This window comes from Camellia sinensis, chromosome 6 (assembly GCF_055761805.1).
Source record: "Camellia sinensis isolate YWXY chromosome 6, ASM5576180v1, whole genome shotgun sequence".
Classification (NCBI taxonomy): Eukaryota; Viridiplantae; Streptophyta; class Magnoliopsida; order Ericales; family Theaceae; genus Camellia; species Camellia sinensis.
Window position 1 is genome coordinate 139,673,218 of NC_138966.1, and position 21,560 is coordinate 139,694,777.

At 30.8% G+C, this 21,560-nt stretch overlaps 1 protein-coding gene and 1 pseudogene across 6 annotated transcripts; both read left to right on the forward strand.

Moving 5' to 3' along the window:
- The first annotated feature begins 4,308 nt into the window (after nucleotides 1-4,308).
- LOC145792921 (2-alkenal reductase (NADP(+)-dependent)-like) lies at nucleotides 4,309-5,963 on the forward strand (annotated as a pseudogene). Its single transcript, XR_014333141.1, has 3 exons — nucleotides 4,309-4,744; nucleotides 4,994-5,073; nucleotides 5,447-5,963. The product of XR_014333141.1 is annotated as a 2-alkenal reductase (NADP(+)-dependent)-like (transcript).
- Nucleotides 5,964-6,996: 1,033 nt separating this feature from the next.
- LOC114322095 (DEAD-box ATP-dependent RNA helicase 13-like) lies at nucleotides 6,997-18,095 on the forward strand. 5 transcript variants are annotated; one of them, XM_082874849.1, is made up of 7 exons: nucleotides 6,997-7,540; nucleotides 8,138-8,404; nucleotides 10,657-10,814; nucleotides 11,679-11,709; nucleotides 14,877-15,008; nucleotides 15,164-15,280; nucleotides 17,908-18,095. In XM_082874849.1, the coding sequence occupies exons 1-5, from the start codon at nucleotides 7,480-7,482 to the stop codon at nucleotides 14,909-14,911; spliced, it is 552 nt and encodes a 183-aa protein (XP_082730975.1). In that variant the 5' UTR covers nucleotides 6,997-7,479; the 3' UTR covers nucleotides 14,912-15,008; nucleotides 15,164-15,280; nucleotides 17,908-18,095. The 5 variants fall into 5 exon arrangements, with proteins under 5 accessions (XP_082730975.1, XP_082730971.1, XP_082730972.1 ...); XM_082874845.1 differs by lacking the exon at nucleotides 6,997-7,540 and adding an exon at nucleotides 7,711-7,924; XM_082874846.1 differs by lacking the exons at nucleotides 6,997-7,540; nucleotides 15,164-15,280; nucleotides 17,908-18,095 and adding exons at nucleotides 7,711-7,924; nucleotides 14,046-14,111.
- The last annotated feature ends 3,465 nt before the right edge of the window (nucleotides 18,096-21,560 follow it).

A 21,560-nucleotide genomic window follows, 5' to 3' on the forward strand; every position in this document is an offset into this window, starting at 1 on the left:
ATCGTTTAAGAGTATTATTATCAATCGTTTCCGGTCAATCTATCATTAATTATAGTTAAAGAATTTCTACTATTAAAAGACGAATCAAGACTGAATAAATTTTTGTAAAAAGTCTCTAAAAATAACTACAATATTTAATCTTGATTTAATTTTTATCACTAGGATCAGCACCCTGGGCCTCATCATATACCCTGAACTGAAAGTATTTACATTTCTTAGTTTTGTATGGGTATTTATATTTCTTCCAACCGTCAACGTTTAAAAATTTTCTTTATTCAAGCGACTGAATGAAATGAGATTAACATCCCTAAGGCTGTGAGTCTTAGAATATTGTATCCTATTCCATATTTGAATTGGTCTCCCATCCCAAATTTAAATTGGTTTAGTGGAATTAACAGAATTTTATTCAATTCGCAACATACTTTATACTACTTTTGAAAATGTTTTTCTATAGCTTCAATTAATACATCTTTATTTGCACAAAAAAATATAAAAAAATTACAATCACTCTAGAATTGTATTTTATGACTAAACTAAAGTGTTTTCTTTTTTTATTATAAATTTTATTACGTATATAAAATTCTTTTTCCTTATTGCAAAATAAATAAAAACAAATTGAATATGAATAATTGCTCTTTAAATTGAATATTTAGAGTTCATTGTTAAGAAATTAGTTGGTGACATAAAATAGATGAAATATAACATCAGTAAAATTTTAAAAAAATAATTACAAATTAATGAAAATATTTATAAATATTAATAATTAAAATTGTTAATTTTTTCATAAACATATAATAAAATCAAAATTACTCGAGGGTAATACCCCTAGGTCATGTTTGTTTGGGTAGACATGAGCTTGGGATTGGACTAATAGTCCAATAAAATTATTAATCCGATGTTTGGTTAAACAATTGAAGTAGGAATTAATTATTTTAAACTTGACTATTAGTTAAGATAGGATGCATAATCCAACAAATTTATAGTCCTAGGACTATTAGTCATGGGAATGCTAATCCAGTCCGCCCAAACAAACATGGCCTAGTATTGGCACGTTAAGTTTGTCTTTATGAATATGATAATACGATAGGACTTTAATAGTATTAAGGAGTAATCTGATGTTAAAAAATAGTAAAATAAAAACAAAAGTGCATAATAAAGTAGTATTTATTATATAATGATAATAATAATGAGAATAGAGCCCTTTTCTGGGGTCCAAAACAGGTTTCTAATATGAAGCCTCTAAGCTCAAAAAAAAAATATGAAGGCTCTTATACGTACATACATATAACGCTCCAAAGTAAAATTTTAATATGAATTGATTTTTGAATCATTTTTTGGTAGAATCAGACTAGTTGATAATTCAAATTTTATTTAAATTTTTTAAGCTTTTTCATTTTTAACTATAAAATTACTAATCAAATTGTTTTAATCAACTCATCAACCAAACTCATTTAATCTTTCTTGTGACATACATCACTAAACGTATGATTTAATAAATTTCAAATTTAAAATGTTTCTTTTTTCCATAAACAATTTGTAAGTAATAACTATAATTAATAATATTTTATATACAATTCATACATTTAGAAAACAACCATCAATTAATTTTAAATAATTTGCTATATCAATAAGTTTTTTGTTTTTTTAGGAGCCCTTTTGATAATATTTTTTCAAAATTTTTTTTATCCTTTTTCCCAATTAATTTATAAGGGTCCAAAGCTGCCGCTTGTATCCAAAGCCGGCACTGAGCATTTCTTTTGGGTTGGGTGGTCCTCCTGGTTCAGGATAAGTTATTTGGATGCTATTTAAAATAATATTATGGGTTAATTTGAAAATATGTTATTTTAGTAATTTTTTAATTTTTTAACTAAAATATAAACTGACAAAAATTAATATGTTTAGGATAATGTAAATATGAATATGTTCTTAATAGATAGTCTTTTGAAGCAATTTTTTTTTCTCTGCTTCTGGACTAAGCTCTCTATTAAGTTTGTCATTTTTTATATTTTTTTTTTAACAATAATGCAATGAATTCAGTTTTAATTATTTAAAATTATCATCTTATAATTTAGATTTATTTTATATATAAATTTCACAATATACAAACTTAAGTTTCACTGACAAACTTTAGGGGGTGCCGCCAAGATACAAGTTGTGACAGTACATTTGACACATCCTTTATCGCACATAGACATTCCTTTTTTCTTTTCTTTTTTTTATGAACGTTCCATCCACACATTGTTCGGTCCTCAAACTAAAGGGTGTTTTGGGAAGATAAAAACAAATAATTTTTTTGTTTATTTTAGGATATTTTTCATTTTTTTATAAATAAATTTGAAAAGTGTTAAATAAATAGTTTTTTTTTAACTTTTTTTTTAAAATTATTATAATATGATATCACATCATTTATAAAAATTATAAAATTCTCATTTCACTCTTGTGCATATTTTTAAAATTATCATTTTACTGAAAAAAACTGAGGGTATTTCAGGTTGATTTATATCTATCTTTCCAAATGGTTTGTTGCTAAGAAAGGCTGACTTTTTAACCAAAAAGCTGGTTTATATTCATTTTTCCAAAATGTCCCTATATTATCATTCTACCAAGCTTACTTATTTTTTGGTAATACTACAAATATAGGGAAATTATTTACTAAAAAATTATTTAAAATTATCATCTTTTTATTCAAATTTATTCTTCTTATAAATGTCACATTATATAAATTTAATCTTTACTATACAAATACCCACCCTATAGACGTCACATTATATAAATTTAATCTCTATCATACAAGTATCCGCCCAAAAAATCTTGAATGAATATGTCTGAGTTTCTAGAATTTTTCAATGTTTTTTTTTTTTTTTTTTTTTGTGTGGATAATTATCATCCTACCAAGCCTATGATTATCTTAATTATTATTATACATATATTTTACCTTTACCTTAGTTAATTATAATAATCGCGATAGAATAATCTCATTTAAAATAAGGGAGATTTATTAGAAGAAAAAAAAAATTAAGTGTTTATATCCTAATTAGTCCATAAGATCTTCTTTTGTTCTAATAAGTCCAATTATTTGAACATTTGATCTACCAATTCTTAATTCTCATATTTAAAATATTTTACAGACATTTCTATACTTATAAATATTTTTGAACGGTTAGTAATTTAGTGATGTGAACATTCATATTTTACAATGTCAATATTCATATTGACGTATGAATATTCACATTGACAGTGTAAATATTCACATTGATGATGTGAATATTCACATCACAAAATATTCACACTATAAATGTGAATATTATTAAGGATATTTTAGTAAGTATGTCACTCATAGAACTTATTGAAATATAAAAAAATAATATCAACTAAATGAAACATAAATGGGTAAAAAAAAATTTATGAAAAAGTGTCCCTTAAAATAATTTTCATACGCACACATTTTAAAGGTTAGGTAATATAATATTCACATTTTAAATTTCCCTATAAATATAATATTTTTTTAAAGGTTAGGTAATCAAACCTATACCGGCCACATTTTATTTGATTATATTTTTTCGCAGGACAATTTTTTGGTGCGTATAAAATCTTAACATAAAATTACATAAATTTTTATAAAATCATATAAATAATCTTATAAAAATATATAAATTAAATATAAATTAACATAAATTTATAAAATCATATAAATTTTTAAAATTTGTTTAAATTTATATTCAACTTATATAATTTTTTAAGATGAATATTATACAGAAAGTGATTCAGAACTCTATTTATTTATAAATTAATATAAATAATCTTACAAAAATATATAAATTAAATATAAATTAACATAAATTTATAAAATCATATAAATTTTTATAATTTTGTTTAAATTTATATTCAACTTATATAATTTTTTAAGATGAATATTATACAGAAAGTAATTCAGAACTCTAATAATAAAGTTCAAATTAGAGCCCTATTGATATGATAATAATAAAAAAAATAAAATCAAAATAACATCACACCAAATAATGAGGCCCACATCCTCTATAGTTCACAATTTATAACTGTCAATCATTTTGCGTATTGCACACGAAGAGCATTGCCCTTTTTTGCACTACAAAGCACATTATTAACGTGAAAATGGAATATAAAAATAAAAAACAAAAAAAGTTTTTTTTAAAAAAACGTGAAAATGGAAGAAAATGCGAGATCGGCTTTAGAAACGGTTGACAGTTCAGTGATGAGTCACGCAGGGACTTACATACACGCTTATATATCTATGTCTATATCTATATCTATATCTATATCTATATCACTTCTTTAGAATTTCCTAGTCTATTAAAACAAAAGGAGCTGGTGACCTCAATCCAACATTAAGGTCCAAGTATGAACTTTATTGCAAAGAATAGGATATTTCTATAGCTCTTGATTGATTTAATTCCTGGTAGTTTGATGGTTGCACTCAAGGTGCAGAACACGTGTTTTTATCGAATTCTACTCTTTTTGTTGTTGTTGCTGTTGTTGTTGTTGTTGTTGTTGTGGCTACATTGGATGCTCAATTGGTTGCTTTGAATTTATACTTGTAGGTATGCCTGGTATGACGGCCTATGTTGGTTTTTATGAGATATGCTCTCCTAAACAAGGAGACTATGTTTTCATTTCAGCTGCATCTGGAGCTGTTGGTCAGCTTGTTGGCCAGTTTGCAAAGCTATTAGGATGTTATGTTGTTGGAAGTGCTGGAACCAAAGAAAAGGTAAGCACCCTCCACATGTCCATTAATGTTCAAATAACTAGTAAGTGACTGCTAATAGAGTCAAAAGTATATTAGTTTGCTCAATGTATGTGATCTTCCACCTTCTTCTTAACTGGCATGTTTGCAGAGCCGTCACAAATTTAGAAATTTTAGCCTAGTATATTAAGCTGGGTCAGAGCAGGCATGGTTACTGACTCTCTTCTATTTTTTGTTCTTTTGTTTCTGTCTTTTACTATTTGTCTACTTAAGGTTGATCTGTTGAAGAACAAATTTAGGTTTGATGAAGCTTTTAACTATAAAGAGGAGGACTTGGAAGCAGCTCTGAAAAGGTGAGCATTTCATTTTCTTGTAGAGAAATACATAACAGCACTAAAAAAAAATTAGTAATCCATAACACCTAGCCAGGACTGGTGAAATGTAAAACACAAAACGACAAACGCACGACAAAAATAAAACAGACGCACACATGAAGAATACAAAGATTTATGTAGTTCATCCCATAACTAGAGCTACTGCTATTTTCACTATAATCAAAAAAGTTACAAGAGATTACTTGATATAGCCGTCTCCTCTCAACTATAAATAAATTAAAAATCCATGGTTGAGTGGAATACCTTTTAGGTAGGATTTTTTTTTTTAATAATCTCAAATTTTCAAGTTAAATATCCTCATTCTCTACACCTCTTTTTAAACTTCTGCCAGGTACTTTCCCAATGGCATCGATATTTACTTTGAGAATGTTGGAGGAAAGATGCTCGATGCAGTACTTGTCAACATGAGACTAAAAGGTCGCATTGCTGTGTGTGGTAACCCGAAGGTGTACACAACTTGTTCTGTCTTATCACAAAACGTGTCCGTATGGAAGGATTTCTGGTTTTTGATTACTATCACTTGTATCCGAAGTTTCTTGAAATGATCCTCCCCTGCATAAAAGAAGGAAAAATCACATATGTGGAAGACGTAGCTGAAGGCCTAGAGAGTGCACCAGCAGCTCTTATTGGGCTTTTCTCTGGTCAAAATGTTGGCAAACAGGTAGTGGTGGTTGCTCTTGAATGATGATGTTATTGATGTCATGGTAATCCCTAATGTAAATTGTTAGTATGCTTTGACTAAAGTTATTAGGGAAATGGTTTCTCACTGGGATGATGTTGCTAGAAGCAGTGTTTTTTAAGTTTTAATCAATGGGTTTTGAACTGAAAGTAATTTTATTTCTTCTTTTTGTTTGGGTATATTTATATTTCTTACAATTTTTTACTTGTGAAAATGTTTTAGGTAGATGTAAGTTTTTTCTCCTCAACTCTCAAAGCAATATTTGTTTGGACGAACCAAATTAAATGAGATTAATCTCTCTTGGCTGTGAGTCATGAGATTATTAACTTCATATTGGGATTGGTCTCCTATCCCAAATTTAGATTGGTCTAGTGGAATTGTAAAAATTTTATTCAATTTGCAACATACTTTGTACTCTACATTTTAAAATATTTTTCTTTAGTTTCAATGAATACATATTTTTATTTGTACAAAAAAATATTAAAAATTACAACCACTGTATCATGCGATTTTCATGACTAAAGTGTTTTCTTTTTCTATATATATATATTTTTTCTTATTGCAAAATAATCGAGCAAATTGAATATGCATAATTGCTCTTTAAATTGAATATCTAGAAATTAATGAAAATCTATATCTATATATATCTATATATACTATATATTAAGCACAAGGGGGTTTTTAACTCCAATACCTGTGGGAGCTTTAATATCTCAATTTGAATTTTCTAAATTTCTTATTAAAAAGAAAAATCAGCATTTATTGATTTGGTCAAAATTCTTTGATCAGTATTTACTAACTTTTTTCAATCCACATATCTTTCCACATGCCTGCATTTATTGATTTGGTCAAAATCTATTAATCAGCATTTAAATCCCCTCATACAAATAATTCACTACAAGAATTTACACATTTGGCGACCATTTTTGCCGACCAAAAAAATTTGTGTACACCTTCGGGTTACCAGAAATGATATTTGCCTACCAAATATTAAGTAGTCACGAATGATCATTAATTTTGGCGACCAAATATTATTAGTCTTAGAAGGTTATATTTTAGCGACCAAAAAATGAGTTGGTCGCAGAAAGTGGTATGTTTTTGCCGACCAACTACACATTTGGTCGCGAAAGGTCACATATTTTTTGGCGACCAAAAATTTGGTCGCCAAAAACTTATTTTCAGCAACCAAAAAAAATTAGTCGCCAAATTATATTTTTAGCGACTAATATTTTAGTCGCCGTTGATTGAGATTTTGCGACTAAAAAAATTTGTCGGCGAAGGTAGCTTTTTTGCGACTAATATTGTCTTTTGGTTGCCAAAAATTTGGGAGGGAAATTTAAAACATGGAGGGGGAAATGAAAATTTTTTGCGAGTAAAAAAAATTTCTCTCCATCGTACCATCTCCTCTCTCTCTCTCTCTCTCTCTCAGGTCTCTGCTAAAGCTCTTCAAACCCCTACCCTCTCTTTGCATCGGACACCAAATCCCAAACCCTCCTCTCTTTCTTTTGCAAAAACTCTTCAAAACCCTCACTCTCTCTCTTCTTTAGACCCCAAATCCCAAACCCAAACCCCAACCGGCATAACAATGAGTGAGAAGGAGAAGATGAACAAAGAAAATACACACAGACAGAGCTCTGAACCAGAAGAAAAGAACAAAGAAAGAGAAGTAACGACGGAGAGAGAAGATGGCCGAAAGGAGATGGAAGAGACTTACGCACGCAAAGAACACTTCCACCCTTCAACCAGGTTTGTAGATTCAAACTAGGGTTTTGATTTGGGGATTTTCACTAAAAATCAAGGTTTTGATTGAGCAATTCGAAAATTCTGTAAAATTAGTGAACCTTAAGGAACTCTAGTTTAACAAAAATTTGGTAATGTTATTAATTTTCACGAGTACCCAAAACACTGCGCACCAAAACACTCGTACAGCCCTAAAAGGGTCACCGTTCGACCGTGTTTGTAAGCTCTGAGCTCTGGTCATGGCTTCAAAGAAGAAACCAAACAAGGCAAAGCGACCCAGACAAGGCTTTGAACAGCTCGACCGCTTCGATTCGCTTCCATGGAACTCTTCTCTCTTCGAAAACGACGACCCTTTCTCTATCTCTGTTGGCTCTAGCGAACTCGAGGGAGGTTCGATTAGTTTTCAATTTCAATTAAACGAAAATTTTGGGTTTTCATGCTGTTTTTCGTTATGGGTTTCTGTTAGTTTTTGTGCACATGCTTCAGAATTCTAAACAGTTGAGTTCTTTTAGTTTCCTGCATTTTCTTGGCAACCAAACAGGGGTTGATGTTGGAAATTTTAAGAGATGATGATATATACATATTTTTTGGTTGTGAATGTAGGTTTTCTATCGCTTGAAGAGATTGATGAATCTGAGTATGGTTTGGAAATTCCTAAACCTGAGAGAGAAAACAAGAAACAAAGGACTAAAGAAAATAAAAATGAGAAAAAAAGGAAGCATAGTGAAGTGGAGGATGAGCTTGGTGGTGAGGTTGAAGCTGTAAGTGAAGAGAAGGATAATAAAGTGAAGAGAAAGAAGAAAAAGAAGAAGAAGAAAAAGAAGAACAAGGATGCAAAGAATTCTGAGGAAAATGAAGAACCAACTGCTGGTTAGTGTTTTGAATTCTCTTCAATTTTTAATAATTTGAGTCAGAATTGTAATTCTGCGTATTTATTTTTTAGTAAATTTGTGGATTAGTATAAAATTTTGTTTGATTAGATTGAGGTTAAGGTTTCTTATAGATTTTGTTCTGAACATGTCAATGCTTTAGTATTTATCCATTTCTGTGCTAGATAAATCATAATTTGGTATATTTTTGTCTCTCTACATATTAATGGTAATTTATTGATCTTTGGGTTGGGAATGCATTTAAGGTTGACAAGTTTTGATCTCTTTTTTCATATATAAATGATTTGGTAATATTTTGGTTCTGATTCACTACAAATGTACTTGTTATGAGTCTGCCACTTATCAATTTCTGGGTCAATCTTAAAGTTAAGTTTATGAGATAGTGCAGACTGCTTCATAAAGTGATTAAATTTGTTAGATAGTTTGTATTTTGGATTCTGTTTGAACGAGTGTTTTTTTTTTTTTACAAAATTAAATTGTGACAGAAGTCAGTGATCCCAAGGAGGATATTGAAGGAGATTCAGTTGATGAAGCTGAATATTACGCTTGGAATGAACTGAGGCTACTTCCCCTGCTTATGAAAGCAATATATAGTCTTGGGTTTAAAGAACCAACACCAATACAGAAAGCTTATATTTTAACATGCTTCTGTTCTGTCTATCATCGAAGCTAGAGTTTTGTGTGTATAGAGACCTAGCAACTAGATGTGACAACTAAATTTGATTTGCCGTTATAGAAGATTGATGGTACTATCTTTTCACCTTTGGCTATCAGTTCTATTCTATGATATATGTTGATGAACTTAACAATGATTCTTAATGGGACAATGGTAACATGTAATTAATTGAAACAGGTGACCATGGATCAATTTGGTTATGTGGCCTACATGAAGATGGGCTTACTATTCTGACAAATGGGTGTAGTTTATTAATTGCATGGAGAGGGATATCATTATAGTTCCCATGCTCTTACAAACCTGCTTAATTCCAAAGATTTTTGGGGTGCTTTCTCATAATTTGGTTTTTAAAGATTTTTGTGCTAAATATGTTTTATTCTTTCATGATAGTTTATATTCTTTTCTGCTAAAATCAAAGCATGTGCCATGAATCATTTGTGTACAAGGCGTACTCATTAGGATTAGAATATTTGATGGGATCATTCTCTTAGAAAAGTCATATGGAATTAGATGGAAAGGATTTTGTTATCCTAGATTTAGATAATTAATTTTATATATAGGACTTGGGAGTATATAGAATTTTAAGATTATTTGTAAGTTGTGGTACATGTGATTTTATGATTTTATTTTGACTTAATCTTTTGGCATGCTTGAGGTTGGCTTATGATGTTGAAGTTTCAATGAAGAATCTTGAAGATAAAACAATGTCTGATGAGGTTCAGAGAGTGAAGCATTGGTTTTTAAACAGAAAATGCTTTCTACTTTTACACAGAAGTGACCATGTTTACTTTTAACTACTATTTGTTGCTGATCAAAACCAAAAGAAAAATAAAGAAAAATAAAAAAGAGAGAGAGAGAGAGAGAGAGAGATTAAATTTATAACGGTTACCTTCTTTGCATAATCAATGACTTAGTGTGGATGCAAAACCCCATCTCTCTAACCTATTTTTAAAATTTTAAATGCTTAATCTTATAAAACTACCTAAACTTTTGAGTATCTCACAATCTTGGTTATCAAGGTCTGTATAAGTTAATGCATCATGATTTATCATGCGATTCAAACCTAAGAAATTAGACAACACTTAGGTTGTGTTTGTTTCATAGAAAGGATTGGAATAAAATGAATTGAAGTCTATAGAAAGAAATTAGACAAACTACCTAATGATATGTTTCACTGAGAAGCCGTAAAGTTGAAGTCTATAGCCTTGTTACATTATAAAATTGGATTTAGTGAAGGAATAAAGGTTTATTCATGTGTTCAAGATTTAGTGAAGGAATTCTAAAAGCTTTTGCAATGGTTCTGATGCAATCTTTTTGGAAAAGGTTAGTTATTAAAGTCAATCTAGTACCAAGAAGAGCTGGATTTGCTTTAAGTATCTCTAGTTGGGGTCAGAAGCTGGGGCAGATCTACTACATATCTCCCCCTACACCCCCAGTTCCCACTCCCAGTTATAATGTTTTCCTACCCCTCTCCACTTTAGTGCTGCTTACCTTTCTCCACCATTGTCAGAAGTAGAAGGTGAAATTGTGGTATTTGATCAATATCTTGAATGTAGGGTACTGGGAGAATACACTTTCTATTCCTAGGGGAGTTGATCATGGCCCTCCATCTGTGAACTCGCCTGAACCATGTAGCCGAGAATTGGTTCGAATTCGACTTTATGACACGGTTAACACTGGCTCTGTCTTCTTTGTGGTCTCAGAGTTACAAGAGGTAAGTGCATTCCACACACTACAAGAAAATCAAGATTTAGCAGCGTTTTTTATTGTATCGGCCTGAAAAAGGCTGCTATAGATAGGCCATTGTAGCGGTTATTGACTGCAACTAAAAATAAAAGTTTTAGCAGCATTTTTTCCCTAAAACGCTGCCAAAAGGCAAAGCTGTACATGAAGCTGTGTTCCTAGTGAAGTAAGGGATAACCTTAAATAATATTAACAATATTCCATTGCTGAATAAGAGAGTGGAGAATAAAAAAGAGAGAAAATGAAGGGAAGGATTAGTATACTTTGATCTCTTTATAATTGTTGACTTCAACACGGCAAGAATTTCATCTTTTTCTAATTGTAGTGAAAGAATTTCTTAAAAGCAACCAAATAAGCTACCTCCACATTTGTTGTTTGTTTTTATGGCTGAAGTACCATATATCTTCTAGATATACCCCCTTGCACCTAATGGTGAGCTCATATACAGCAGCCTCTTTGCCATAAAAAATGGCATAATAGCAAAATTATGACATGGAGTCTTTTCTAAAGAAATCTAAAAATGTTGTCAATACCATACCAATGTTCTTATGCAATTACTGAGGGACAAGTTGCACTACTAGAATTTGCTTGTAATTAAACTCATGCTGAGCTTTTTGCTATACTTCTTGTTTTTAGCATGAAGGCATAAAAGAGCAAATTGAAACGAGCATTTTCTTTATGAAGAATAGCAACTATTTTCATGTTTATTTCTTGTTCCTGTTTGTTGTTATGGTTAGAAAATTAGTTAGTTAGATTTTTTTGTTTTTTTTTTTTTTCATTCCAGATTGCACCAGGGATAACCAGCGTTTTCTTCTTTTCTTCCTATGTTTTGCAGGCTACGTTCACTGACATTCTGAAACAACTTGGTATGCCTTCTTCATTCTTATTTGCTTAAATCTTATGTCAAGTTTGATGCTTCATTGAGTCGAGTCGAGTCGAGTCGAGTCTATGAATCTAATTTAAAAGTGTCTGTGAAAGTTTAGATGATACTCAAATTCTATTTACCAATATGTTGCATTTTAGTAATGAACATTGAAAAATGAGCTGAAAATGTTTCGTTATTCCAGTGGCTTAAATAATCCTTATGGATGTATTGCACTTCAATGGGAAATTAGGCCTGCTCTTGAATGGCCTAGGATTTATTAAAACAGTTAATTGACTTGACTTTGCAAATATCAAGTGGAACCTTGTTGGTCTACTTTACCCAAAAATTTCCACTCTCACACAAAGATATATATATATATATATAGATAGAGAGAGAGAGAGAGAGAGAGAGAGAGAGAGAGAGGGGCGTGTGTTTGATGATGCCTGTGAAATCACAATGGCCACAACTTTTCATTTATGTGATGTGCGTGTGCAACTTGACTAAAGACTTCAAAAAAAAAGAGAAAACATTTGGAAGGTCATTTAGACTATTCGATTGGATGGGAAGGACGCTCAAGGTAGGCCTGATGTTGTTGGAGAAATACTATCACTAGCTATTATATTAAATATTGGACCCCTTACCTGAGGGCATTCAAATCTAGGATCCAAGGTTAACTACACTGCACATTGTCTTCTTTGAATTTTATTTTTTTTTTCCTATTTTTTTTTTCTTTCTGTTTTTGTTGAGAGAGAGCACCTTTTAAATGAATCACATATGCTTCAAGCAGTTTTTGGGGTTTAATTAGACTGCACCTTTCATTTATTTATATTTATTTGAAAGCTTTTATTACTTAAAAAACAAAATGTACACTAGATAACACATCTCTCCTACATTGCTACCACACATATTTTGCATGTTTGCCATTGAGAATCAAAGGTATTAGATAGTGTGCATGTTGTCATCCTGTCACACATTTTACATGCTATTCAAAGTTGGCTCAATATCTATGGCATCTCATAAAAGAAATGGAACTTCTTTACACTATCAAATTGGTATATATAGATGTATGGCCCATTTGAATACTTTTCCACTATCCATTGTGAATGTATATTAAAACGAAGATTCTCCTAGGAAGTCTTTTCTCTTCCATTCAACATGTGTTGTGCTAGCTTCTTTTTTGCCCTTCACCAGTCAACAAGCTTTTGTTTCAATTGCAATGTATTCATGTAGTTATTGTTTTCAATTCGAGTACTATGCTTTACTTTCTTTTTTTATATGATTTCCATGGACTATCTTATGTCCTCAAAACATCCATTTCTCAACCTTATCCAATATTTCTTTCCTGCTGAGAGTCTCCTCCTGCTGAGAGTCTCCTCAACCTTATCCATTTCTCAACCTTATCCAAAAATCTCCTCAACCTCAGTTTGCCTCTTTAAAGCAATTTCCTTCATCCTGCTAGCTTTTAGTTGATCAAGCCTTTCAACTGCCACCTCAGCCTTGACAACAAAAAACAAGTCAATATTTAAACAGCAGGTATTTGATACAAATTCAAGGACCTTGTGCAACCTCTTACTCTGCCACCAGATCAAATAATCAACCAAAATTCATTGAGTCAGTGGGTATGAAAGTTAGTCAAATTGATGTTAATCGAACAATATGAAATAAATTATCTTTTCCTTTTGCAGTTCTTGGAGCCGAGACTGAAACTCATCCAATGCATATAGTAAGGAATACGTTCATAGTATGTTACATGATCTTGTGCCAGCACATTTGCATAATGTAGTGCCAACCATGTTTCATAATGTGGCATCAACACAGTTTCATAATGTAGCTTCTACACATGTCCATGACTCTAGGCTTCCGCATTAGCTTGAACTTTATTTTGTGGACGCTGGTTATAGCAGCATGGATTAGTTCTTTTCTTTTTGTTATTATTTTTTTTCTTTTGCCTTTGTAAATTAGAAGCAATAGTTAACAAAGGAACTATTCTTATCCAATTTATTTTTGCTTTCTTATGTTTCTCATATTTTTGGCCTTGAATTTCCATTGATTTGAGTAGGGTTGATCTGGGAAATGGTGGGGCTAGATGAAATATCATACCAAGTCATACTCGAGAGCTTTTATGATTTTGTTGAGGGGTGTGAATATTCCCAAATGACATGTTGAAAAATAGATTTTACACAATTGTATGTTTCTGTCCCAACTTGCTGACCCACATGCAGAGACAGTTGGCACAAGGATGATCATCACTGATTTACCATTTTCTTAGCGCATGCAATTGGGTGACTTGTTTGTACTCAAATGGCAGTGATCCTTCTAACCAGCTTTTCCCTACAGGTCTTTAGCACTTGAAATTTAATTGAAGTTGCCAATGAAGTCTGATTCATGTTGTCTGGTCTCCTGGTAAGGCTTCAACTAAAGCTTTTCACTACCTCTTAGATTGCTCTCCTAGGATAACTTTATATTAAGAGTCATTATCTTAGTTTTACAGTGCAAGAGGTTTTGGTCCTGCACTTTCTTCGCCTTTGATGTTTGAATTGATCCTTCATTGTCCCATCTGGGTTAGATAGTGTTTTATGTCAATGATTACTATTAATCACAATAGCTCGATTTAGTTTGGTTTTTCAGGACAATTTGTTATTCATTTGGGTTAGACTTAGATACGCTCTGTTTGTTAAAAAAAAAAAAAATTGCGGCTTATTTAGCTTAAAATAATGTGCTTAAACAATGCACTTCTAAAACAGGGGGTTTGGTTCTTTTTGGGTTTTCAGGTTTAAAAACTCAAATAGTCTCTATTTTTTTTTTTAAACTGGTTATGGTTCCCAACACTGACAAGTCTGACACTACTTGTTACACCGATTTCTCTGGGGCTCTTTACATATTGAGCATTATTTATCTCTCGAGATTTTTCATCCAGCTGGGGGTTGGATAATGTGAGATTTCTTTGGGTAGATCCTGCAATAGTTCCTCCAATACTTCTTATGCTGTGAGCCTTGAACTTATTCCTGCTGCTGATACTTGCTGCACAACCCACCTACCCCTGCAGGATGCCAGTGTGCGAGGCAGGGGCATGTGGGAAGTCATTGGTTGATTTGTCCTCTCATTTTTTGTAGGCTCACTTGAAAGGGATTAATTACACCTTAATTATTTATGTTTCTTATTCTGCAGACAAGGCAAGCCTTTACACCAGAGCAAATAAATGAAGCATGTTATGTTGACATTAATTCCAACAAGGTTGTCTTTGACAGTTTGAGGAATAACCCAAAAGTGAACTATGATGGGATGTGCTTCGCTTACAAGGTAAATCCTAATCTTTTCACCTGGAACCCTGGCAGACAATTGAACTTCTCTGTCTTCCCCAAGAGTTCATAGATTGTTACAGGTGCCTGCCCAAAAAGCTTCGAAAAAAAGTTGTCTTTGTGCTGAGAATTTACTTGGTCTTTATTTGATTACAGTCCAAACATGCTCTGAAGGACAAGAATCAACTACTCATCCTAATACGTAAATTTCCAGAGGGCATTGCTGTTATTGATCTCAAGGATGCATACCCAACTGTCATGGAGGATCTACAGGTTTGTGAAATTTTTCTGCGTCCATAACATACCTAAATTAGATATATTAATTTTTTTCCTCCATTTTCTTTACCTTTTCCTTCTTATTTTACAAATCTAATCAAATTTATGATTCAAATACAACATTTTGAAGAATTTGCCTTTGTTATTGGGTGATAGTTAAAACTGTATATGGGATGTTTAATCAATCAAACTGATGTTTAATTAGTGTGGCACGCAAGAGTGAACCTAATCCAACCATCCTTTTTCAGTGCCTTTAGTAATCACCCCATTGGGAATCATATATATGCCAATGAAATCAGTTGCTCAATTATTCATTTGTGACTCATTAGGTGAGACGATTGATTAAAAAGTGTTCCATACTTTTTGATTGGGACAGTGGAGGGAAAAAACAAGAACAAAAAAAAAAAAAAACAAAGAGTTATAGCTACATGTATGAGATTTGACTAAAACAGTTGCATAATCCAATTTTGAAACATTTTTACATTCAATTGTCCAAACGAAGCCAACTAAGCTTTGTGTCCCAATTTAAAAAGGTCGGTTACATAAATTATTTTTTTGCTATTTTGATATGTAAAGAGCTATATTTTGTAGAGTTGATACATATCGAGAAATAAAAAATGTGTTTAAATATTTTAAAGCCTTGGATACGCCTTTGTAAAGGGTCTTGTTAACAACTTAATATGTTTAAATTTGTCTCACTTATTAAAGTGAATAATTAAAGATTGTCCAACTATTTAATACTTCATTAAATCAATACTCTTATTTTGGAAAATCTTCTCTAACTTTTCTCTAACTTCTCTAACTTTTCATCATCTCTAATTTTTCATTCATAATGTTAATGAAAAATAATTAGGTTATCCCCTACCTTCCCCCCCCCCCTTTTTTTTATTTTTAATTTTAATTTTATGAATAAGATGATTGAAGATTACTATATCACCCATTTTATTTTCACACCTTCAAATATTTCTACAACAATAATGCATGCTCATTTTGTTCCATGGCTAACTAAAAATAAAAAATAAAAAATCTAGAGAATGAATGAATCTACATTGCATTATTCGCGAATCATCCACTATTTTATGTATATCTAAACTCAAGTGCTTTCTTTGTTATTATATTTTTATGTTGTAGTGGAGCATAACATTTCACCCATATAGTTTACATAAAAATTTAAAATTTTCTATAATATCACACATCACATTATTTGTTTTTGTTTTTGTTTTAATATGTTGCAAAGCATTAATTTTTTTTAATATATATTACAATAGCCAAATTAACATTAGTCTTTGTTATTCTAAATATAAGTGATTATGATATTTACAAGTGTACAATTTAAAGACTAACTTAATTGCATGATTGAACACAAGATTGTTTTAAAAGAAATCACTTCCAAAAGTGGTCAACATGGAGATTCCTCTCGACTTGAAGCTTTTAGACTAAAAAAAAAGCATATTCAATCAGAAGAGGATCGATCTTTAAGCAAAAAATAAAAATAAAAATAAATATTCATGTAGTTTAGTGAATTTTAGTATCATGTTGAGTTCAGTGAATTATAGATAGTATTATTTTATAGATATGATAGGTCCTATATTTATACATATGGTTCGTACGTAGGAGGTAAAAAGAAAGGGGGGTAAATATTCATGTATCATTTTCTTAGTCATCAAACCAAGACATACTCTTTGAGGATAGGGGGGTAAAGATGGAATTTACAGTTTAGTTTATGTTGACCAGTATAGAAACTTTAAACATTGTAATGTTCCACTGATCCAAGGATGACTAGTTAAACAAGAATTTGTGACTGTTCCATGGAAACCAAAATGTGATAGATAAGGCAAAAACGAGCCGGTTGGGGCAAAAAGTTGGAAACAGCCTGGAAACAACCTGAGATCGTAGCGGTCACCTCGGCCTAGATCAAACAAACTTGTGAAAGCAAGCAACGCTTCGATAGGATGCATTATTAGTTATGTAGGACATAAAAGTGTGACAAAGTAGGCAAAATCGGGGCGTTTGGGGTCCAAAACTGCTCTGAATTAGCTCCTCTCTATTTCTTTTTTTTCCTTCTTTTCTCTTCCTTTGGTGGTCTGCATGGTGAAGTATTGCATCAGTCATGAAGGTGGACTGATCTGGAGCAATTTTGGTGGTCTGCATCAGATCTGTCTGGATGCTTTCGGTGGTGTGCTATATATGGTGGTGACTATCAACACCAATTCATAGTTTGTATTTATAGGTGACAGTCAACTATAAATACAAACTATTAATCATCGATGTATCAAATTTATTAGAGAGTTGCTATATATTATTTTTTGTTTTAAACATTTTTTTATATCACTGATCAATACATGCATGATAAATATAAAGTAATATATTAGTATTTGCTTTTTCTAATACTTATCTCTAAACAAAAACGATTAGAAATAAAACTATCCAATAGTCACAAACTGGTTAAACGGGGAATTGTGGCTCATTCAATTTATTCTATAGACATAAGAATGCTATTGTTTTATTTACAATTTGATAATGGTAGTCATTTTAATTTGCTAATGTGACCTTTGCTTTTCATGGATATTTTTCATTATTTGTTCAATTTTAACTGACATTATTTCTCTTTTTCTTTGGTACAGATGGATGAACTCGTGCACAAAGCTAAATTGTACAGGACAAATTGGCACTTTTTGTATTTTTGGAAGGATTATATATTTTTGTATAGATGTATATGGAAAATATTAGGGTAGACTAGTAGTTATATTTTTGGATGTGTGTGTATAGAAAATATTTGGTAGACTACTAGTTATATTTTTGGGTTGATGTACATGGATAAAAATTTAAAACAAAATAACAAGTACTTGTTATGTGTTTAATTTTTATGCTAAATGAAATATGTAGTTTCGAATTATTTGCGGATGTACACTTATAATAGTTGCTGACTTTAATTAAACAGGTTCAGAAATGGTTGATATATGGTTTTTGGTTGAATGTTGATGATTCAATTTATTTGTTGGTTTGAATGATTTCTTCTTTTTATAGATTATATTGAATAAATTGGATGAATTATTATAAATTACAGGTTTATTTTGTTGGGTATTAGCGACCAAAATTTGGTTTGGTTTTTATAGTTTTGGCGACCAATTGATTAGTCGCGAAATGTCACAATTGGCGACCAAAAAAATTTTGGTCGCAGAATGTCACAATTGGCGACCATAATTTTTGGTCGCGAAATGTCCCAATTGGCGACCAAAACAAATTTTGGTCGCAGAATGTCACAATTGGCGACCAATTGATTGGTCGCGAAATGTCACAATTGGCGACCAAAAAAATATTGGTCGCAGAATGTTACAATTGGCGACCAAATTTTATGGTCGCGAAATGTCACAATTGGCGACCAAACAAATTTTGGTTGCAGAATGTCACAATTGGCGACCAAATTTTTTGGTCGCGGAATGTCACGATTGGCGACCAAATTTTTTGGTCGCAGAATGTCACAATTGGCAACCAAACTTTTTGGTCGTTGAATGTGATAATTGGCGACCAAACTTTTTGGTCGCGAAAATATCACTTTTCGCGACCAAAGTGTTTTGGCGACAAAATAAATTAGTCGCGGTAATTAAACATTTAGCGACTAAAAATTTAGTCGCGAAATCCAACTTTTGCCGACCAACCACAATTTTGGTCGCGAATTACTTTTGCCGACCCTCAATTGGCGACCAAAGTAGCGACCAAAAAAATTGGTCGCGGATAACTTTTGCCGACCAAAAATTGACTTTTAGCGACCAATTTTTTTGTTGCCAAAAGTGTTAATTCTTGTAGTGATTATAGATACAATCCGTGTATAGTTACTGCAGTACCTTTTTCAACTTCTCTCATACACTATAGTTAGTGATAAGATTGTTAAATTATTTTTATAAAAAATCTTAAAAAACATAATTTATATATTAAAAAAGTTTAAAACAAATATAAATATCTATAATTATCTCATGCATAGCACGGGTGATAGGCTAGTATATATTAAGGAAAAAGTGGTTCCTAACTCCCAAACCTTTTGGGAGCTCCAATATCCCAATTTAAATTTCTTGATTTTTTTATTTAAAAAAAAAAAAACCTTAGCATGTATTAACTTCTCCAAACTTCCAAGCTTTACCCTCATAATAACACTTTAATGCATTAAGAACAAGTATAAAAAAAATTTCTTGAAAAGTCCAACACATGAATTTTTTGAAAAGTCCCAACACATGATTATTATCTCTCATAATAACACTTTAATGCATTAAGAACAAGTATAAAAAAAAATTTCTTGAAAAGTTCAACACATATGATTATTATCAAAATATTAAACTTTAATATAATATAAAAAAAAAGACATTTAAAAATCACAATTCACATATCTAGTGGTAACTAGTGCTATGCACGGTATGTAAAAAAATTAATAATATATTTTTATATGAAATAATATAAATAGTTAAATTGGGGGAAAAAATAGACACCCACAAATTTATCTTAAATAAATTGGAAAAAAAACAAACAAACAAACCAAACCAAACCAAACCAAATAGAAACCATACAAAAATATAAATATAAATATAAATATAAATATAAGAATATAAATATGGATCTCAAAAAAATATGATAATATCTAAATTTGAGTCCAACGCATATGATTATTATCGAAATATAAAACTTTAATATAACATAAAAAAGAAAAAAAAAAGATATTTAAAAATCACAATTCACACACTAATGCTAAGCACGGTATATAAAAAAATTAATAATAAATTTTTATATGAAATAATATAAATAGTTAAATTGGGAGGAAAAAATTAGACACCCACAATTCCATCTTAAATATATTGGGGAAAAAAAAAACAAACAAACAAACAAACCAAACCAAATAGGAACCACACAAATATATATATATATATATATATATATATATATAAGAATTTAAATATGGATTTCAAAAAAATATGACAATATCTAAATTTGAATTATAATTTAGTAATATAATTATCCATTTTTCTTATATTTATGCCTATCAAAATTTTAAATCACTTAATGAGATAAATTAATCAATTTTCAAATCTTATTTGAAGAATAATCTGATTAGTCATCCCAACTCTTAGACTTCGCGGGCACTGGCGGAAGTAGCATTCTCTCATTCCATAAATTTATTTGTTTTTTAATTTTACTTTTCTTTCTCTATGAATCTTTTTCTCTGCTGTTGGTTTGGTTTGGTTTGGTTTGGTTTTAGTTTTGGTTTTTGTTTTAGTAAGGTTTATGTGTTTGTGTTACAGGTTTGCATGATGGAGAAGAATTATTGATGATTATGATTGCAATCGAAGTATCTATGTCCGTTCTGTGCTAAGGATTTTGTTTTCTTCAATGAAGACCATAAAGTTGAAGTAAAAAAAATGGGTATCCAATTTTTTATTTTTTATTGTCATTTTATTTTATAGAAAATGTGAAAATTTATTGAGAATTTAAGATTTTACTATAACATTAGATTTTTGTATAACTAGGTAAATTTAAAACTTTTAAATATCATTGTATTATTTATTTGATTCTCTTTCTATCCCATTATACCATTATTGTTATTTTTTAGTTTGTTAATTATAATTTAATTAATTGAAAATGAAATCTTAATATAAATTTTCATATATATTATAGTTAATTTACTACAGCTATAGTTGTATATAATAGCATAATTTATAGGGATAATGTCTAAATATAATTTCTATTTTTTATGTGATTAAATAGTCCATCTTAAATAGTATATAGAAGAGTTAGATGGCTTTTTTAGGGGTATTTTTTTTAAGGTCTCTGATATTATGATTTTATAGTATAAAGAACATCAAATATTTTCATTGTCTAAGGTCCCTCAACAACAATCCAGAGAAAATTGGTCCAGAGAAAATTCAAGTTAGAGAAAATTGGTCCAAAGAAATTTTGAATTTCTCTGGCCTCCTTAGCCTTTCATGGACACTGCCAAAGAAATTTCCTTAGCCTTTCATGGACTCCAGAGAAAATTCAAATTTCTCTGCCGTAGGTTTGATCCTCCACCATTGTTGCTACTGTTGTCACAATAGCTTCTTCCCCAATTGCAGTTCAAACCTTGCTGGAGGACAAGGCAGCTAAGCAAAGCAGTGGAAGAAATTAAGCTGATGCATATTTATCATCAGCTAGAATATTATTTGCTTCTCAGTCTAATATACATACACAGCCAAACAACAAAAAATTCTAATTTTACCAAAATTGCTAGCTCCTTGTTAATATTCATCCACTA

Coding starts and splice junctions, on each gene's coding strand:
- LOC114322095 (XM_082874845.1), top strand. CDS start 7,774: ATGGCTTCAAAGAAGAAACCAAACAAGGCAAAGCGACCCAGACAAGGC. Junction 7,925..8,137: donor CTCTAGCGAACTCGAGGGAG/GTTCGATTAGTT, acceptor TTGTGAATGTAG/GTTTTCTATCGCTTGAAGAG. Junction 11,710..14,876: donor TGACATTCTGAAACAACTTG/GTATGCCTTCTT, acceptor CTTATTCTGCAG/ACAAGGCAAGCCTTTACACC.